This window comes from Pholis gunnellus (genome assembly GCF_910591455.1).
Source record: "Pholis gunnellus genome assembly, chromosome: 8".
NCBI classification, from domain to species: Eukaryota; Metazoa; Chordata; class Actinopteri; order Perciformes; family Pholidae; genus Pholis; species Pholis gunnellus.
Window position 1 is genome coordinate 25,190,655 of NC_136534.1, and position 16,671 is coordinate 25,207,325.

At 43.9% G+C, this 16,671-nt stretch overlaps 1 protein-coding gene across 1 annotated transcript; it reads right to left on the minus strand.

Annotated features, from left to right (window-relative positions):
• Nucleotides 1–485: 485 nt before the first annotated feature.
• Nucleotides 486–14,771, minus strand: tmod4 (tropomodulin 4 (muscle)). Its single transcript, XM_079163974.1, has 10 exons — nucleotides 14,635–14,771; nucleotides 7,599–7,775; nucleotides 6,774–6,930; nucleotides 5,944–6,063; nucleotides 3,209–3,301; nucleotides 2,162–2,292; nucleotides 1,585–1,692; nucleotides 1,169–1,312; nucleotides 930–1,074; nucleotides 486–769 (listed from the first exon to the last, which is right to left on the minus strand). Exons 2-10 carry the CDS (start codon nucleotides 7,698–7,700, stop codon nucleotides 747–749), a joined length of 1,023 nt encoding a protein of 340 aa, XP_079020100.1. The 5' UTR covers nucleotides 7,701–7,775; nucleotides 14,635–14,771; the 3' UTR covers nucleotides 486–746.
• Nucleotides 14,772–16,671: the final 1,900 nt, after the last annotated feature.

The window sequence follows — 16,671 nt, forward strand, 5'->3', positions numbered from 1 at the left end:
CCCTGAAATGCTGCAGTATTTGTCAATCTAAGGGGGGAAATTATCAGGTCACGTTCCCCATAAACTGTGAAGAGAATCATTCATAATGTTCACTCTTTTTTGATGGACCTGTTCAGTCTTACAGAGTTCTATTTGGGTTCAAATCTAGTTTGTCTGGTGTTAATATGAATATGATTAGAGGTTCATTTGAGCTTCTGCAAAAACAGTTCTGTCCAGTTTCAGCTGTAGATAATGAAACTTGCTCAGAATGCTCTTCACAGATCCGATGTAAAGGCGTAGAAACAATCAAATTAAACTTGCCAAACATTTACAAAAAAATTACTTGAATATATATTTTTATTTAAAGTATTTACAGTTTGTTTTTCTTCCCACAGATAGCACCACATTTGAAGATGTTTTTTCATGAATGAAAAGTGTGTTTTTGGATGATGATGAAGAAGAGGAGGAGGATGAGGATAAAAGCACAAAAAAAAGAAGACACCTCACATTTTGCTTGTGACCTATACATGCCTTTATGGTGAATTCAGCAGTCTACAAAAAAAAAAGCCGGCTGCGGTAAAATGAAATGAAATGGTTGCACATGGGTGTTAGGTTGGGTCGCACCGCGCTCAGCGACCCGGGTTAATTTGGGGAGGATTGGTTTCAGCTCCGGCGCTCCACATGGAGGAAGCTGGCAGGAGAGCTGGTCCGTCCAAAGGCTCCACGGGGGCAGAAGAGGCTGTTCTTCTGTCCGCTCCTCGCTGCTCTCATCTTAATCTCTGCTGGCGAACTGCAGAGAGGAGAAAGACGAGATAGGAGCACGAAATAACAGGAAGAAGACGGTCCTAAAACACACTTTACTCCACACATTAATCTTGCTCAGTGCATCTTTAAAGATAAGCTCCAATCTTTCCAGAATTCTACACGGAGATCAATAGTTATGTTCTCACTCATGTCGTTGTTCCGTGTGATCGCCATGGCCGCTCTGGCACGGGGACCCTGCTGGGTGAAGTGGTAGCCGAATTTGAGGATGCTGGAGTTGTTCTCCAACATGGAGGCGATCTCCATCTCAACCGAGTCTCCCAGCTTCTGCCTCTGCATGGAGTCAGAAACACATTGAATCTCTCTCATTGCATTTATTACCGAGATGCTCCGCAGAGCCGTAGGTTTCGGTTACGTGTTTACGGACCTGGTTGTCGATCTTCAGCTCCACCAGCGTGGCGTTGCTGGTCATGGCTTTGATGACCGCCATCATGCCGTCCGAAGTGATGAAGTTGGACTCAACATTAAGACTCTGCAAGCTGGTGTTCTCCTGCAGCATCTCGGCACATGACTGGTAAACACACACGTGGGTACAAAAACTTCATTTGAAGTGACTTTTGTTTCTGAAACATTACATGGTGCCACCGTTTATTTAATTTGAGGATGGATAGGATTATGGGTTCAACACCCAACAGAATTGTAACGTATAAATAGCAGAGATACAGAAAAGGGTCTTCTTGCCAGGTTTAAATATCTGTGGCTCTAAGAGTACGTATTGTTTTTCTTTATACTAAAGAAATTCAAACCAAAACATTAGAAAGTAATATCTCATATTGTACTCACGTAGGCCACGGGGTCGTTGCTGCGGGTCGCGGCGATGCTCAGAGACTCCACGTGAGAGTTTCCCTTCATCGCCTCGAAGACATCCTTCAGTGTTGGGATGGGAATGTCCTGCAGCACAGACACAGCCGCCTTTAAGCTTCGTGCATTCATTAGTTAATAGAGAGCTGAAGTCAGCGTCACACATGGGATTATTTCATTAGATTTTGGATTATTGCAGAAAATAAACTCTGTGGAACAAACAAACTTTTATGATACTTACATGTTTAGTTCAGCAAGATAATCTTCACAAATGAACATCACTTTTGTAATTTCTGAAGCGTAGATACAATTGCCAGGAGCAAAGAAGCTAACGTTAGCTTCCTGTTAGCACGTAAAAGCATCAAAATACATGAATCTAGTGATGCATTTTATATATCGTGGAACCTTATTTCAGGCATCTCATCAAAACTATGTCGTCTTGGAAAGAGTGGGAAGTTCAGCTGCACGGTTCTCTTTGCTACGAATGAATTGAAGGAATAAACAGTTTAATTCATCTTCTCCAGCATCCCGTTACCGTCGCAGTATTCGCTCAGCTGACCTTGATGTTGTTGAGGTTGACTTCGGTCAGGCTGCTGTCGTTGTTGTGGATCCTCTCCAGGGTTTCCTCCACGTTGGTGGGGTTGGGCAGCTCGTCGGGGAAGATCTTGAATGGATCTGGTTTCACTACACCTGTAGGAGACAACGTACACAGCTTAGGCTCCAGAGGGGCGTAGTGATCGAGCTTCAGGCTCCAATCATTCATTCATTGGTGTTGAACGAAGAGGAGGAAACCTCCTTTATTCAAATGTCACATACGTCAAAGAGGAGAAAAACCTCAACATGTTGCAGTGAAAGTCAAAGTGCCGTTGTGTTTTTCTCTTCATGCAGGGTTCAACCTGCTGTATCAATTGTTTTATTTATTCGTGCTCATCAGACTGTGCAGTATCCGCTCGAATGCCCCCCAGCTAAACACGTTTCCACCATGATTGAAATGCTCACTCGCACTTCAGCTCCATAAACTTTCTTCTTCTAAAGTACCGGATCGGCCGGTGCATGTGCAACTCTCAACAGAGATAAGAAGGAAGTGAGATGACTCAAGTTCACTTTATTTATAGAGAACATTTTATAAAAGTGCTCTGCAGCTGTAAAAAAACTTCCACCATCAGTTCTGGTAAATAGAAAAAGGATGGCTTCTATTTTACCACTTGACTTGACTCATTTACTCATTTACTAGTCCAATGCATGCTAGCAAGCCTTATTGTTAAGCTCTGTTCATGTAGTTTATAAAGTGTACAGAGGCTTCCAATCAGGTCCTGTTCAGCAGATTTAAAGACACGGTACAGTTATCATTTGAAATCTGTGTTGTCTTATGTTGTCCTTGAAAGTCTTTCAAGGACAACATAAGATTTTCCAGGACATTTACTAGAACATTCATTAAATCTTTCCCTAGGACGCGTGGGAACCAATTTACAGTTGAAAGAAGGAAATGTCGGATCAAAAGACGACGTAAATGAAATTAGGAATCTCACCAGCAGTTTTCTTTTCTTGTGACTTTCAATATGAGCTTAATGTTATATAAAACAACGTTTGAATTGTTCACACGTACTGTTGATGCCCTCTATGTTGGCGATGGTTCCTGTGGTGCCCAGAGCGTCGTAGTACTGCTTGTTGCTCATCAGCGTGTACATTCCCAGGATAGCTGCAAGTAGAAGAAAGCAATCACCGTGAATACCAGATCAAAATGTCTCTGATGTTTGGAGGACGACCACAAGAGACCCGGTTAGGCGTCCCTTGTCTCCGGTGTTGCTCCACGTTTGATGAGATGAGGATATTAAATAATGCCCGAGCTCGGCAGGAAACTCGATCCCTGGTTGTAATCTCACAGGGAAGTAATGATAGAAACACATTTAATCACAAGTTTCAGGGCGGGCCTCGAGCTTTCTCAGCGTTATTCTAGCTGATGTTGAGTCAGTGTTAAAAGACCACACACACACACACACACACACACACACACACACACACACTTTAGGAGAGGAGAACACTGCTGGAGTCTTTGAACAACCTCCTTCTAAAAGACAGAAAGCAGCCAGTTAAGAGGCAATGCTGTGAAGTGTGACGTTGGTCCATAGAGAGTGAAGAATAAAATAGATTTTAGGCTTTCTGTCGATTTTTGCTTGACTGACAAACCCTATTGTTCTGCAATAGAATTAGAGTGCAATTAATTAGCAATAAGACTGTATCGTGGGGCCTCTGGTGATTTCTACCGCTACTACTTTATAGGCTGCTTGCTTAATCTGTAGCATTGAATCGTACTTTATCTTAAGTTGTTCGATGTAAAATCTGAATGTGCAACGTTAGAAGTAACTGGTTCCGAGTAAAATACTTCTTTCTGAAATGTAGAGAAGTTAGAAGAGCACAAATTGAAAATACTTACTGATGAGTGTTCTTTCTAGACGACTTGTCTGTCAATAAGTGATTTATTTGAACTTGTAGTTTAATTGGTTTGGAAATGAAGTGACTCTGTATGCATGCACGTATACATAGAACATATAATTGGTTAAAAAAAAAAACAGAATGACTTACAAATAAAATAATAAGTGAATATCTTCAACAGACGAGTGTTCTCTTGGTCTGTTGTGACTCTTAATGACCAGAAGGAGGCAGACTTCCTCCTGTTGTAACCTGACAAACTGTGTCGCACACCAACTGCTGTAACTACCCCCTCCCCCCCTCCCCTCCACCCTCCCCCCTCAATCCACCTTCCCAGCCTCCTGACCCGGTGTGGGGAACCATGGGAAGGTTCTTGTGAGGAGACAGCTGCCTGCTCGGGGGGGGGGGCTTACCGACCATAAACACCCCCGTCATCCGGTTTGCCTCCTTAGAATAACCCACGGTAGCTTTACAACACAATCTAGACTGCAGAAACTAAAAAAAAACTCAATATAGCAACGTGGCGATATAAATAAAATGTGAAAATTAAGTTGTTGGATCTCTCTGTCTCCCTCTCTCTCCCTCCCTCTCTCTCTCTCTCTCCCTCTCTCTCCCTCGCTCTGGGCTCATGGAGCGGGTCAGTTTGCCAAAAAGTCCAAACAAAAGACTGACAGAGTCTAAGCGAGGTTTAATCCTCATCTGGACTCCATCCAGGGTTAAAGAGGCCGTCTCTGTGACGGGCTGATGGAGCCGGACAAACACGCTCCCCCGCTCTGCCTTTCCGGATGCCTGCCTCTCTCTGTGTGATCGCGTGTTCAAAGGATCACACTCAATAAAGAAAACACGTTCTACATTTCAATTTAGCCTAATTTCTGAACAAGAGAGGCTGTCTGATACAGTTTTTGTACCTTAAGGGGGTCCGTTACAGAGGCTCTCTCAGCTATTTGAAGTGAAATCTTTATTTAGGTGTTTATCAGGGAGTCCAGCTTTGGGGTTCCCCTCATGCTGAACTGCATGAGTCCGCTCTGCATTTAACGCAGGTGAAGGGAGTCTTTTCATTTAAACCTTTCCAAAACCAGAAACACAAGAACAGGAAATGACCTCGTCTCCTCCAAATCGTTAACAAACTAGTTTACGTTAGTTTAGCGAAAGCTCGAGTCACAACGAGCACATCTGATGACTTTAGACTAAAATCAGAAAAGACTTTCAACTCGACTTGGACTTTAACACCAAAGACTTGTCACATCACACTGTTGATTCCAAGCTCTGATAAAGAAGCATGGTGGCTTGTCTGTCTGTCACCACAGTAGCTTCCCACTGGTCTGCTCCAAACTGATACTGTATCTCGGGGCCCCACCGCCCCCCACGGTCACTCCTCCCTTCCCTCTGGCCGCGGGCCAGGCTTGTTTATTTCTGTGTTGCTGAGCGCGGAGAATTGGACCCCATCATCGCATGTCTGGCCATGTCTGTAAACCCGGGATGACTGAAGCCACCAGGCAGAGAGATAACCGGGCCTGTGTTATAGAACCGCGACGGGTCAGAGCCGCTGAGGTCTTAATCGGCACCAGGACAAAAAGATGACGTCATAGGACGAATAGAGCTTTGACACGTCAACACCGGCAGGAGAAGCATAAAAGCACAGGTGTAATCGATTCCCAGTATAAGAGCAACTGCATTCCAGTTGGTGTCGTGTGTGCCGGCTCACTGGAATGGTATATTTTGACATTTATGGAATTTGAGCCATCGTTAAAAGACGGTTCAAAATGTCTGCCATGTCAAAGTGTTCATAGCCAATCAAGTGTCTCAATCAAACCTGGGCTAACTAACTGCTTACATGCTCAATCAGTGTGAGTTGAAGTATGATTCTAAAGCGCTACAGCTAATATTCGTAGTAATGGTTGTTGGTCTAACCTGCGATGTCGCACATCTCTGCGTCAGTGGCGTTCTTCAGCGCCTCCTCCAGCTCCGGCTCCAGCAGCACCTGCTCGTGCACGGGGATCTCCGCTGGTTTCTTGGGCACGAAGGACTTTCCTGAGAGACGGACAGAAAAGAACGGACGAGTTAAGAGACGAAACCATCAGAAATGAGGATAATGGACAGAGTGTCAGACAGGATTAGAGTGTCGAGTTTCTGATGTTTGTGCATCAGTCAGCAAACAAAGTGTTTTACTCTATCATCGTGGTTCTTCTGTCTGAATAGTTTAAACCGTATATTTGTCTCAGTTTTTGGTAAAAGCTCTGTTTGGATCATGTTTCACAAGTAAGTCAGGGTTTATCTCGGATTTGTGGATCAGCTCTAATAAACTCGGTGTTTTCCACCCGAGTCTTTCTTATCTTTTTCTCATTTATCTTCACGATTTCAGTTGTGAATAACAACAAAAACTCATCTTAAAACAGGACATAGAAGTGTCTGGTATCGGTTGTTTACATCGAGTTCCACGAGAACTACAGGGCCAATACTGTCAGACAATCTATTTCCTGGTTGGAGGTCTGGACGTGTCGGCCTGTGGGGACTATGATGGAAATGACCCCGAAACTCAGTGAGCTGCAAACACCCCACACAGACCTGAAACTAAGAGCCTGAGCTGCTGTGCAGTGGAGCATCTCAGAGTACAACACTGTACAGCTGTGTGAGGGAGACGGGGGGGGAGAAGAGTCGATGGAGATTTAAGTCTTTGCACACACAGTTTCGTGTCTTTGTCGTTACATAAGATTGAGATCACTTGGTGTATTTAACCCCACCGTTCTTCTGCCCGGTGAAGGGCACCAGGTCCTCCCTGTCCTCGTGCTCCAGGGCCTGCTTCTCCAAGTGCTGCTGCAGGGCGTCGCGGTCATAATCCCCCGTCGGGCCCTTCTTCGTCTGGTCACGCTGCCGGAAGCCAGCGGGCAGCATGGCATTCTGGGAGAACGAGGGGGGGTCAAATGTTATGTTGATGCGGCATTAAGACGAGAGAAGAGACCCATCAGGTGATCTGCTACAGCCAGGTATCTATAATCACTAGAGAACTCTGAGGTGCATTCACATGGTTCTGCAGTGACGACACAAGTTACAGCAGTTTGATTTGAGGTCATTTTGTAAATCATACTTGTAGTTTTCTCATTTTGACAACATGTATCACACTTTTGGAACATGTGGGTGTTGCCCAATCCGCTGCATCTGCCTGAAGTATTTTCTTTTCTTTTCTTTTTCGAAATAATTTTCATTTTGGGAAACTTTGTTATGGCAACAGCTACTTTTTAAATGGTCGAGTTTGCCGCTTGATTTCACTTCAATTGATCTTTCGCCCTTTGTTCTCTCGCTGCTCACTTCTTGTAACAGATGTAATCACCGCGTGGGCTCACTGAGGGGAAGGCTTTGCAATAAAGTGGAACTGAATGCACCTCTCATCTCTGAGGTCAGTCATCCTGCAGGTTTTTTTCTTTTGCTGACCGTTAATAAGAGACACGGGAACAAAAACCTGCAGGATTCCTGGACCCCCGAAGGCGCCAGATCTGACCACCAAAGCCCTGTGGAATTGGAGACCAGAAGCCGGCTCAGTTTGGAAAACATCAATCGCTTCCTCGTACCTCGGGGTCCATCTCCTGCAGATCAGCATCCAGCTGGTCCAGCTCCGCAGCACTGAGGCCCTTGAGGATGGCATCCTCGTCGATGTCCCGGGGGTCCGACATGGCTCCTGAGGCTCTGGCTCACATACACACACACTCACTCATACACACCGCTGCACACCTCTGGGCGAGAGGGCACTGTGAGAGAAGGGAAGAGAGAGGAGGGGGGGGGGGGTGAGATATCAGAGTTTGTTTTTCTCTCAGTGTCTCTGTTTATTCAGAGTTTAATCCCCTAGCAACACAATTAGTGTAAATAAAGTTACACGGTATCATATCAGTGTTTCCGATCAATTACCGAGACTGTGGCGGCCCGCCAAAAGTCTAATTTGTAATGCAATAGTTTCATTATGAGCCAAAAAGATTGTTACACTTCTCAATGGGTGGGCTGGCTCTCTCTCCCTGCTCAGCTCCTCCACAGCGATGCGCAGCGACAGACTCTATAGTTCGGTACAGTGCACATCACAGCTTATTAGATCTGACTCTAAGTAGCCAAACTAGTTACAAGTATTCTAATAAATGTAGTGAAGTTACATTTTTCTACATAGAAGAAAAAAAACGTGATAATATTTGATATTTATTCACTTCAATGCCAGTAACAGAGCTGGACCTGTGACTACTGCGGAGTTGTTTGTCCCAGGAATGAATGCTGGTTGTAACTGTTCCCACTGAAGACAAAGCCGGATGTTAGCAGGTGTTAAGTGGGTCTTTGTCCGGTGGGGAAGGGGCTGTACTGTGTTCACATCAAACTGTATTGCTGGACGGTTGTCCCTCTGTCCTTACTTTACCTGGCGACCCCCCCAGAGCACCAAACAGTTTCATGATCTTCATTGAGCTCATCAAACCGCCTTATTCAGACAGCTTATCATAATAATGCGGTGATGATAATAATAGATGCATTTCCAAAAACAAATCAGCAATACTCCGGAGGGCAGAGTCAGTATAAATATTCAGCCGCGGACCTCCAGGACGCACGCTGGACACGAGCTTCATTCTCACCTTAAGCACATGAGAGGTGAAAAACCACCCACGGATGTCCCGGTGGTTTGACAGGAGGAGAGGTAGAGCGAGACACAGAGGTGAAGAAAGTTAAAGAGAGAGAGAGAGAGAGAGAGAGAGAGAGAGAGAGAGAGAGAGAGAGAGAGAGAGAGAGAGAGAGAGAGCAAAGTCTTTGTAACTCTAAACCCTTAGCTCACCACACAGAGACCAAGAATAGCAGAATGGAGAGGGGTGGAAAGTGCAATCCCTTATTTATCATTGACGGACACTCGCTCATACAGTAGTGGACACACCCGAACTGTGTCTGCACCCAGTGATGAAAAAACACCCAACGACAGACGGTCTCTGACAAAACAAAGAGCGGCAGGTTTTACACAGAAGAGCCCCGAAACTATAGGAGCTACAGACCCGCTGAATGATGGCTCTGGGTCAAAGTATGAGTAATGCAGCTCTCGGGTCTGTGAGGTCTAATGTTTTCATTTTCAGTCCAAATTTCATCCCAACTTGGCCGGAGGAAGAACGCCCGGCGCAGCTCAGGTCACAGAGCGTGGCGTCATTGAGCGAGTCAGGAACCGATCACGTCTGTGATCTGTGGCAACAAGTACACAATGTATGCTCAGGGGTTCTTTAAGGGATATTTAGTGAAACAGGCCATTATTAACTTGTACTTTCACCAGTATTAATTACATTAATGCAACTTTCTCCAACTACATAGAGGTCAATAACCCCCCATCACAGAAAACAATGTGACAAAAATGACTATAATGGTAATACACTGCTGTCCTAAATACTGTCATGTTTAAGTCTGTTACTCTGTGGATCATTTTTATTTTAACTCAACTTCCCAGTACAAACACTTGAACAGCCATTCATTCAAATCAATAGGTCCTTAAAGTTGTGAATTGCAATTCTACCCAAATCCAGTTATTTTCGCTAATACGCTCGCTCCACAGGCCCACAGACGCAGAACATCGCCAGAATATCCGGGTAACTGTGTCTGAATTTATAAACTTAGAAGTCAAACTCTTTGTTGTTTTTTACTTCACGTACCACTGAGCAACCTCCACGAACGACGCTGCATCTAGTTCTCTTTATGCATCCATGCTCCAGTAACACACCATGGGACCATAACCTTGTTCTGCTCAAGGTAACGCCTGTTTGTATTAGATTACACTTCATTAGAGAGGACACACACACACACACACACACACACACTTCTTGTGACTGGAGATGGATACACACCACGTGGCTGATGAAGCAATACCTGCTAATGAATCAAAGGATGACAACTTGGTATGCGTGTTAGCACATCTCCTTGGACGAGACCTCTGAGTTTCTCCCTCACTTTCCCTCAGCGACGCTGTGCGGCTCTAATGCGTAAAGCCGATGACACAAACGCCGGATTGCAGAGGAAGATGGAGGAGATTTGAAAGGATGAGGGGAAGGAGGCAGCAGCTCAAAGGACCCTGTGGAGGATAGACCAGCCTGGCTGTGGGATCTCTCTGGCCTCTGAGTCTTAAATGTTAAACTCTTTACATCACCTTCATTATTACGGAATTACCAAAAAACATCTCGATGGCGTCCTAGTCAGGGCCCAACACAAACTTTTAAAAGTGGCCGGCAACCGGGGGGGGCATCAGCTTTTGCTTGCCGAAACTGAAAATATGTCGGCCATTTTTTGTCACCTTATATTTAATTGAGTAATTGAGATACTATGAAGCGATACGTCATATATATGTTATCGAGATAGAAGATGTTGGCATCTCCGCCTCCCAAGACTCTCCTTTTAGTTTTATGTTCAGGTTCATCTGGTTCTTTGTCAGTTGAATCAATTTGCACATTTGTTTGAGATGTTGACGAGTTATTCAAACAACTTAGTTTTGCGTCACCATTGTCTCGCAAGTAAACGCACCTGTAACAGCAATATTCAGACATCACAAATGCAACAGAAATGATAAATGTATTGCTCATGGGGTGCACGTTTTGCTGTTTGCTGTTTCTATTCTTTTATACATTAAAAATCGGTTGCAACTGTTGACAACCAAAGGCCGTACATTGGGCAACCCTCACTGTGCTGATACCATCTCGCTAGTGAGGGGACATCAAACCGAACGCATCTTCACTTGGGGGAAACCATCACTAAATCATTTACTTTTTATTTCATTTCATCAGTCAGACATTAATGTTGTGTTGAATATTACAGTAAAGCCTCAGATGATGGAATATTTATGAAATCTCTGTGTGGTTGTTTATCTCCACACGATTTATTGATTGATTCATTTATTTAAGCAACTTTTGTTTTGTTCTATTCTGCTTCATGTAAATCCATGTTCAGGTATCGCACACATAAAACATTTTGGCATGAAAATGTAAAAAAATGAACCTTTCACAATCCTGCTTCTTACAGTTTCTCAGAGTTTTTTCTCGCAGCGAGTCGTCGGTGACTTGAGGAGTGAGTGTGACCCAGCGCTCCATTAAAACAAGGCTCATGTGATTTGCCGGCAGTCAAGCCTTTGAGCCGTGCTTATTGTTGAGTTAAATGCATGGCTGTTTTCTGACACTTGAGCTAAGTGTGAGGGCTCAGACGACCCGCGTGCCAGCAGCCCGCCAGTCTAAGGAACCGAAGATCTAAATACTTTGACATTTAGAAAGAGATCACTGGTTTGGGGCTCTTATAATAAAAAGGTACATCTTCTCTTCTCTCATTGTTTAGGGAAGTACAAATCCTGATTTCATTGTATTACAGTAAATTATCATAAAATAGTTGCATGGACTTTGGCAGATAATAAAGAATAAGCCTCTGCTGAGCGGACAAACAGCCAGGCCCACCATTGGGTTTGCATTTGTTTTGACATTTCATTTGGCACGTTCCACGTGCCGGGAAGTCTCCGACCGCACAGCAAACAGGCTGGACAGTTGAATGTGCATCTGTCACCAGCGGTCCCAGCAGGATTTCTATTAAAACCCACAACAAACTGGGAGCGGTGGCCGTCACCTGCCGCTGCCAGCTGGGCTCGGGACCATTCTTTTTCCAGGATTCAAATTCTCAACCATCTCCTGCACCTGCAGTTGCTGTTTTTATGTCCACATTTTACATTTATGTCCACATTTTATTGGGTTGGTTAATGACTGCTACTCAATATTCAAACCCCAAGAGAGTGGTCGGACTGTACCCTCGTGCGTGACACAGATCTAATGTTCCCTAAAGGGCGACAACTCCAGAAAAGATAATGACATGAGGCTCTTCTGAGCAAGTCAGAACAGAATGTGTCATAAAATCATAATTATGGCTGTGAGACAACGAGGGAACGGAACATTAAACAATCAGCTGGTTTAATGAGAAGCCTCAAATCATAGAAAACTCGTTCTGTGAGTGTGTTTTAAACAAAGTGAGTGTGAGCTAACGCCGGAGTTCAGTTCATCAGATCGGAAATAATCAGCTTAATACCAGATCAATTGGTTCTGAATATTATTAAATGTATTGCTCATCATCCAGTATCTCACTTTGTCTGTACAGCTAAAAACAACGCAAGAACGTCAACTCAAGACCAAATGTTCCGTTCAGTATTTGGGAAATAATTACAAAAGAAGTGGAAATAAAAGACTCAAGAGTGTGAGCTTCACTCCAATAATTCATTTCACCAACATGGAACTGAATCAAAAACTGATTTTAAGATAAATCAGAGTCAAAGCTCAACTGTAAGTCTCGTGCTCAAATTCAGATTTTTTAAAATTGATTCAAAGTTATGCCCTCAAAACAATGCTGCAATGGAACAAACACAGTAGTGTGGCCCGTACACTACTTTCTGCTAACAATCCCGCGATGTTTTGTGTATTATAGACGCAATAATCCCTGTTGTGAGACACAAGAGAGGAAACTACTGAGTCATTCAGCCTGAGCGGTGCAATTAACCAGAATAACTGAAAACACGCAGATGGAGAGTCAGAGGAGTCGGGCCTTGATTGAAAATAACGATGAGAAAACAAAAATCTGCTTTCTTCTTTTTTTTGCAGCCTGAACGTAGCCTGTGTGTCCTGCTGCATGCAGGCTGACAGATTAAACAGCTAAAGTCGCGTTAGTAGCTGTTTCTCCCCGTTCTCGGATCAGAAACAGGATGAGATGCCACGTTTTTTGGTTATAGTGTCTAAACACGGTGCACCACTATTGGCCGACGTCCATTTGGTCGAACAGAGTTGAACTCCAGCAGCATGAATTCTTTGTTGTGAAGGTTTGAATAGTGAACAGCAGGCGGAGGAGGAGGATATATTCAGAATTGTAACGTGACTGTACGAGGTGTAACTGGGCTCCACCGTTCTAAATCACAGCTAACGTGTTTCCTTCCGACAGGAGCTGAAGCAGCTGCTCCAACTGCCCTGATTATTGAAACCAATTCGGGTCTCCTCACTCCCAACCATCTGTTGAGTTTCGCGCATGGGCACGTTGGTCACGGCCGTTAACGTATCAACAGATTTCACAGGCCGGTGCTTCATTCTGAGTCAGTATACATGTTCACGGAGTCATTTGAAGAGCACACTGTCTGTCTGTGGGGGGGGGGGGGGGGGGGGGGGGGGGGGCACTTATTTTGGAGATACGTGAAGTAAAAACCTGATTCACTGCATGTGAGCTTTGTTTGATTTGTTATTGTCCTCGTGCATTAAAGGAGCTCCAGTGGCTCAACGTCAAAAGCAGTGCACTGACACAAGCAGTGAGCGAGGAGTTACTGTGTGTTTTATAAGTCAAAGACCATTACAAGGGTTTGCATTTCACAGTGACAAAGGTTGTACACTCATAAATGCTCCGGAATGATTTACACCCGGCTTCTGTGCCAGGGCGTTTGTTTTTACTGGAGCAGAAAATAAACTTTTGAGGTCATCTCTCTGTGTTTCCCTGATCTTTGTTAGGTAGAGGTCTATATAGCAAAAGTTTTTTTTTTTTTTAAATGATCAAGGCTGCAAGTTGCCATTCTGCCACCGACCGCTCTTGAGATTTGCCACCATCCGCAGGTCGTCTTCTCCACGTCTCTTACTGCCCAAGTGTAACATTCCAAATCTGCCCTCAGCTTAATTTTAGCTTCACAAGTCAGCTACTTCCAGCCGTGAGAATCCTCCCCCGGCTTGGGTTGCTCCTTCAGACGGTATCAGGGGGCACCACTGTTTGAGACAACTTAGGTTTTGCTCCAAAAGGAAAGTCTTAAAAAGTTGAATTCAGTATTTGTTAATATAAAGTCACTCGACTTTGAAACCGCTGCAGAAAACAGATATTCACAGAGAACGGCATGAAGTGGAGCTGTTTCACCAGACAGACTGTTTTGGTGGTGTGTGTCAAGTGAGTTGACTCTGCAGGAAGGTCACATCTACATACGACATCATCGTTCACCCCAATTAAGGCATCCAGTCCCCAAAAGGCGAATAAATCCAGTGACAGATAATCAAACGTCAAACACTAATGGACCTTAACTGGACGGGGTGTGCAGGCGGAGGGCCAACTTAACCCTCCTTCCCGTTTTTTTCCAAACCCTGCAACCTACTGAGACAACATCTCCAAATCCCCTCTGACGAATGAACGGCACAGCGATGAGCAGCTCAGCCCCACCACATACCACACTGATAGCTTCATTAGAGAGACAGGATTTCAGTTTTCGCCTGACCCCCCTGCAGAAGCCCCCCCATCGAGTGACACAAGTGGAGAGTTTCAGCCTGGACACTCACATACAAATAAGATATATTTATCATAATAAATCCAGTTAAGCACTAAGTCAGCACACATCTGCACAGGAACATTTGATTATTATAGCTCACCCATGTCCCCCCATTCATTCTGTAGCTTTGTCCCATCTCAGAACCACAACGCACAGTCTCACACATGAGGGGGTCTAGCTTAAGAAAATGAAGCCCACCCCCCCCAAACAGGCAACCCGGAGGGGAAGATTTAAGTGGGGACCCCCCCCAAAAAAAAAAAAAAAATACACAGAGCAACAGAAGGAAGCAGCCTCACACCTACCGTCACAGAAGCGCAGTGATGAAGCCCCTCAGCAAGGCAGAGCCTGCAGTTAGAGAAAGTTGTTTCTCTCTCTCTCTCTCTCTCTCTTTCTCTCTCTCTCTCTCTCTCTCTCTCTCTCTCTCGGCTGCTATGCTGAAACAGGCATACTGACAGACAGCACTTTGAGAAGTCAGCATTTTGTTATTTTGGCTGAGAGAGAGAGAGAGAGAGAGAGAGAATAATTTAGAGAGAGGGGGAGAGGGGAGAGAGAGAGGGGGGAGAGAAGTGGGGCATGAACTCATGTTCATCAGTCATCCAATTAAAAACTCAGACAGACAGAAAAAGAAGGGCTGACATCTAGTGGTTAGAGTCCACTTGTACATTGCAAATGAGACGGATCTCTTTTGCTTTCAATACAAATCATATTATATTACTGTTTTAATTGTAAATGTCATGATTATTTGCTCTCATAAAAAACATGCACTTTCTGCATGGATTGTGCGATAGATACCAAGTTTAAGACTATCATTATTTTTAGTTTCTTTAAAGTTTCAGCTTCTACAATGTTAACAGAGGATTTTCCTCAACATATGGTCATAACTCTGTACATCAACGAAATGTTACAGACAAAAGTATTGAATTAGTATCTTGACTTGATATTGTAAACAAGTCATTTCCTGTATTAGCTGGAATTTTTAGCCCTTTAGCATTAACCCATATTTAGCTAAGCTAGCATTAGCTGGTTAACATAGCAGACCATTTAGCGGCTAGAGTCTTAGAAGTTAGCATTAGTGAATATCAGTGAACAGCAAACTAATGCAAAAGAAAGTGTGAATAATGGACGTTACATACGAAATCTAGCTTAATTCCGGCTGGTTGTTGCTCAATGGTCTGCTATGTTAACTAGCTGGTTGCTAATTTTGTGTATCTGCTGTGCTGTTTAGCTAACACAGGTGATAAACTGGGATTACACATACACGTTTATATGTCCTTTTGAGTAGCCATGTTTGGTTTTAAGACAATATCCCACGACTAGTGGGTACCAGTGTGTTAAATGTTAAATTCCTCCCAAAGAACAGACTTTTAATCCACATCGTTCATGTAGAAGCTGGTTGCAAACTTTCTTAACGAGCAGATGACGACAGAAGTTAAACAGCCAATCAAATTGAAGCAGGGGGGGCAACGGCCAATCAGGATTGCGCATGTTCATTATTATTTTCCCACACATGCAGCACTCGACATTGTTAACGTGGAGCTATATATACATAGCCAAATGAGTCTATACACAATTTAAATACTGCACTATTCTATTCAGCCACTGACCCTAATATTATATTAATTAATCCAGAATTATATTTATTTCTAAATGACTGCTGTAAGCAGGTGAGGCAGGTATTTCCCCCCCAGTGTAACTCTGACAGGTTCTAAGTTTTTAATTCATTCTGCAGGTTCAGTTATTACTAAACACACGTATCATATGTCCCCCCATCAAAAATCTGTCATCATGTTATGGTAACTTCATTACTTACAGTAAACCTTACAGTAACACCATTATATTATAGTAACACCATTACTTACAGTAAGTCCATGGTTTGTCATTTAAGAAGTAGCAGTTAAGGAATTCCCCTCCAGGTGGAAAATGAAGCACTAGATTACCTCAACAAACCTTCCCTGTAATCCACCTGTTTTCCCTGAAAAACCCTTTTCATACCTGGACTAAGAGAGGGACTTTTCATATTCGTATGTTACACAATACATCATCTTAAATTTACAAAAAAAAATGTAATACTTTTCTGCACGTTATAGAGTCTTTTTAACCGGACTGCACACATTCACACGCCTCCTCTTCGGCCACTAGATGGCAGCAGATGGACGCTAACGCTGTAAACACAGCAGCTCTGATGTTCTTATGAAATCGTTGCCTTCAAACAGGCAACCCTGTGTGTTTTGACTGTTCAATGTCCTCCAGTGTTTGGCACTCGGGCTATACATGAGCCAAAGGGCTGCATGAGGAAAACAAGACATGCAAGGAGCAATACTGAGCTCATTATTGAAAGG

What these genes read in the sequence shown, in the direction of transcription:
- tmod4 (XM_079163974.1), bottom strand. Translation starts at nt 7,700, where the DNA reads ATGTCGGACCCCCGGGACATCGACGAGGATGCCATCCTCAAGGGCCTC. An exon ending in AGAGATGTGCGACATCGCAG is followed by an intron (nt 3,302 to 5,943) that starts GTTAGACCAACA and finishes TTCTACTTGCAG; the next exon opens with CTATCCTGGGAATGTACACG. An exon ending in TCAACCTCAACAACATCAAG is followed by an intron (nt 1,693 to 2,161) that starts GTCAGCTGAGCG and finishes TCTGTGCTGCAG; the next exon opens with GACATTCCCATCCCAACACT.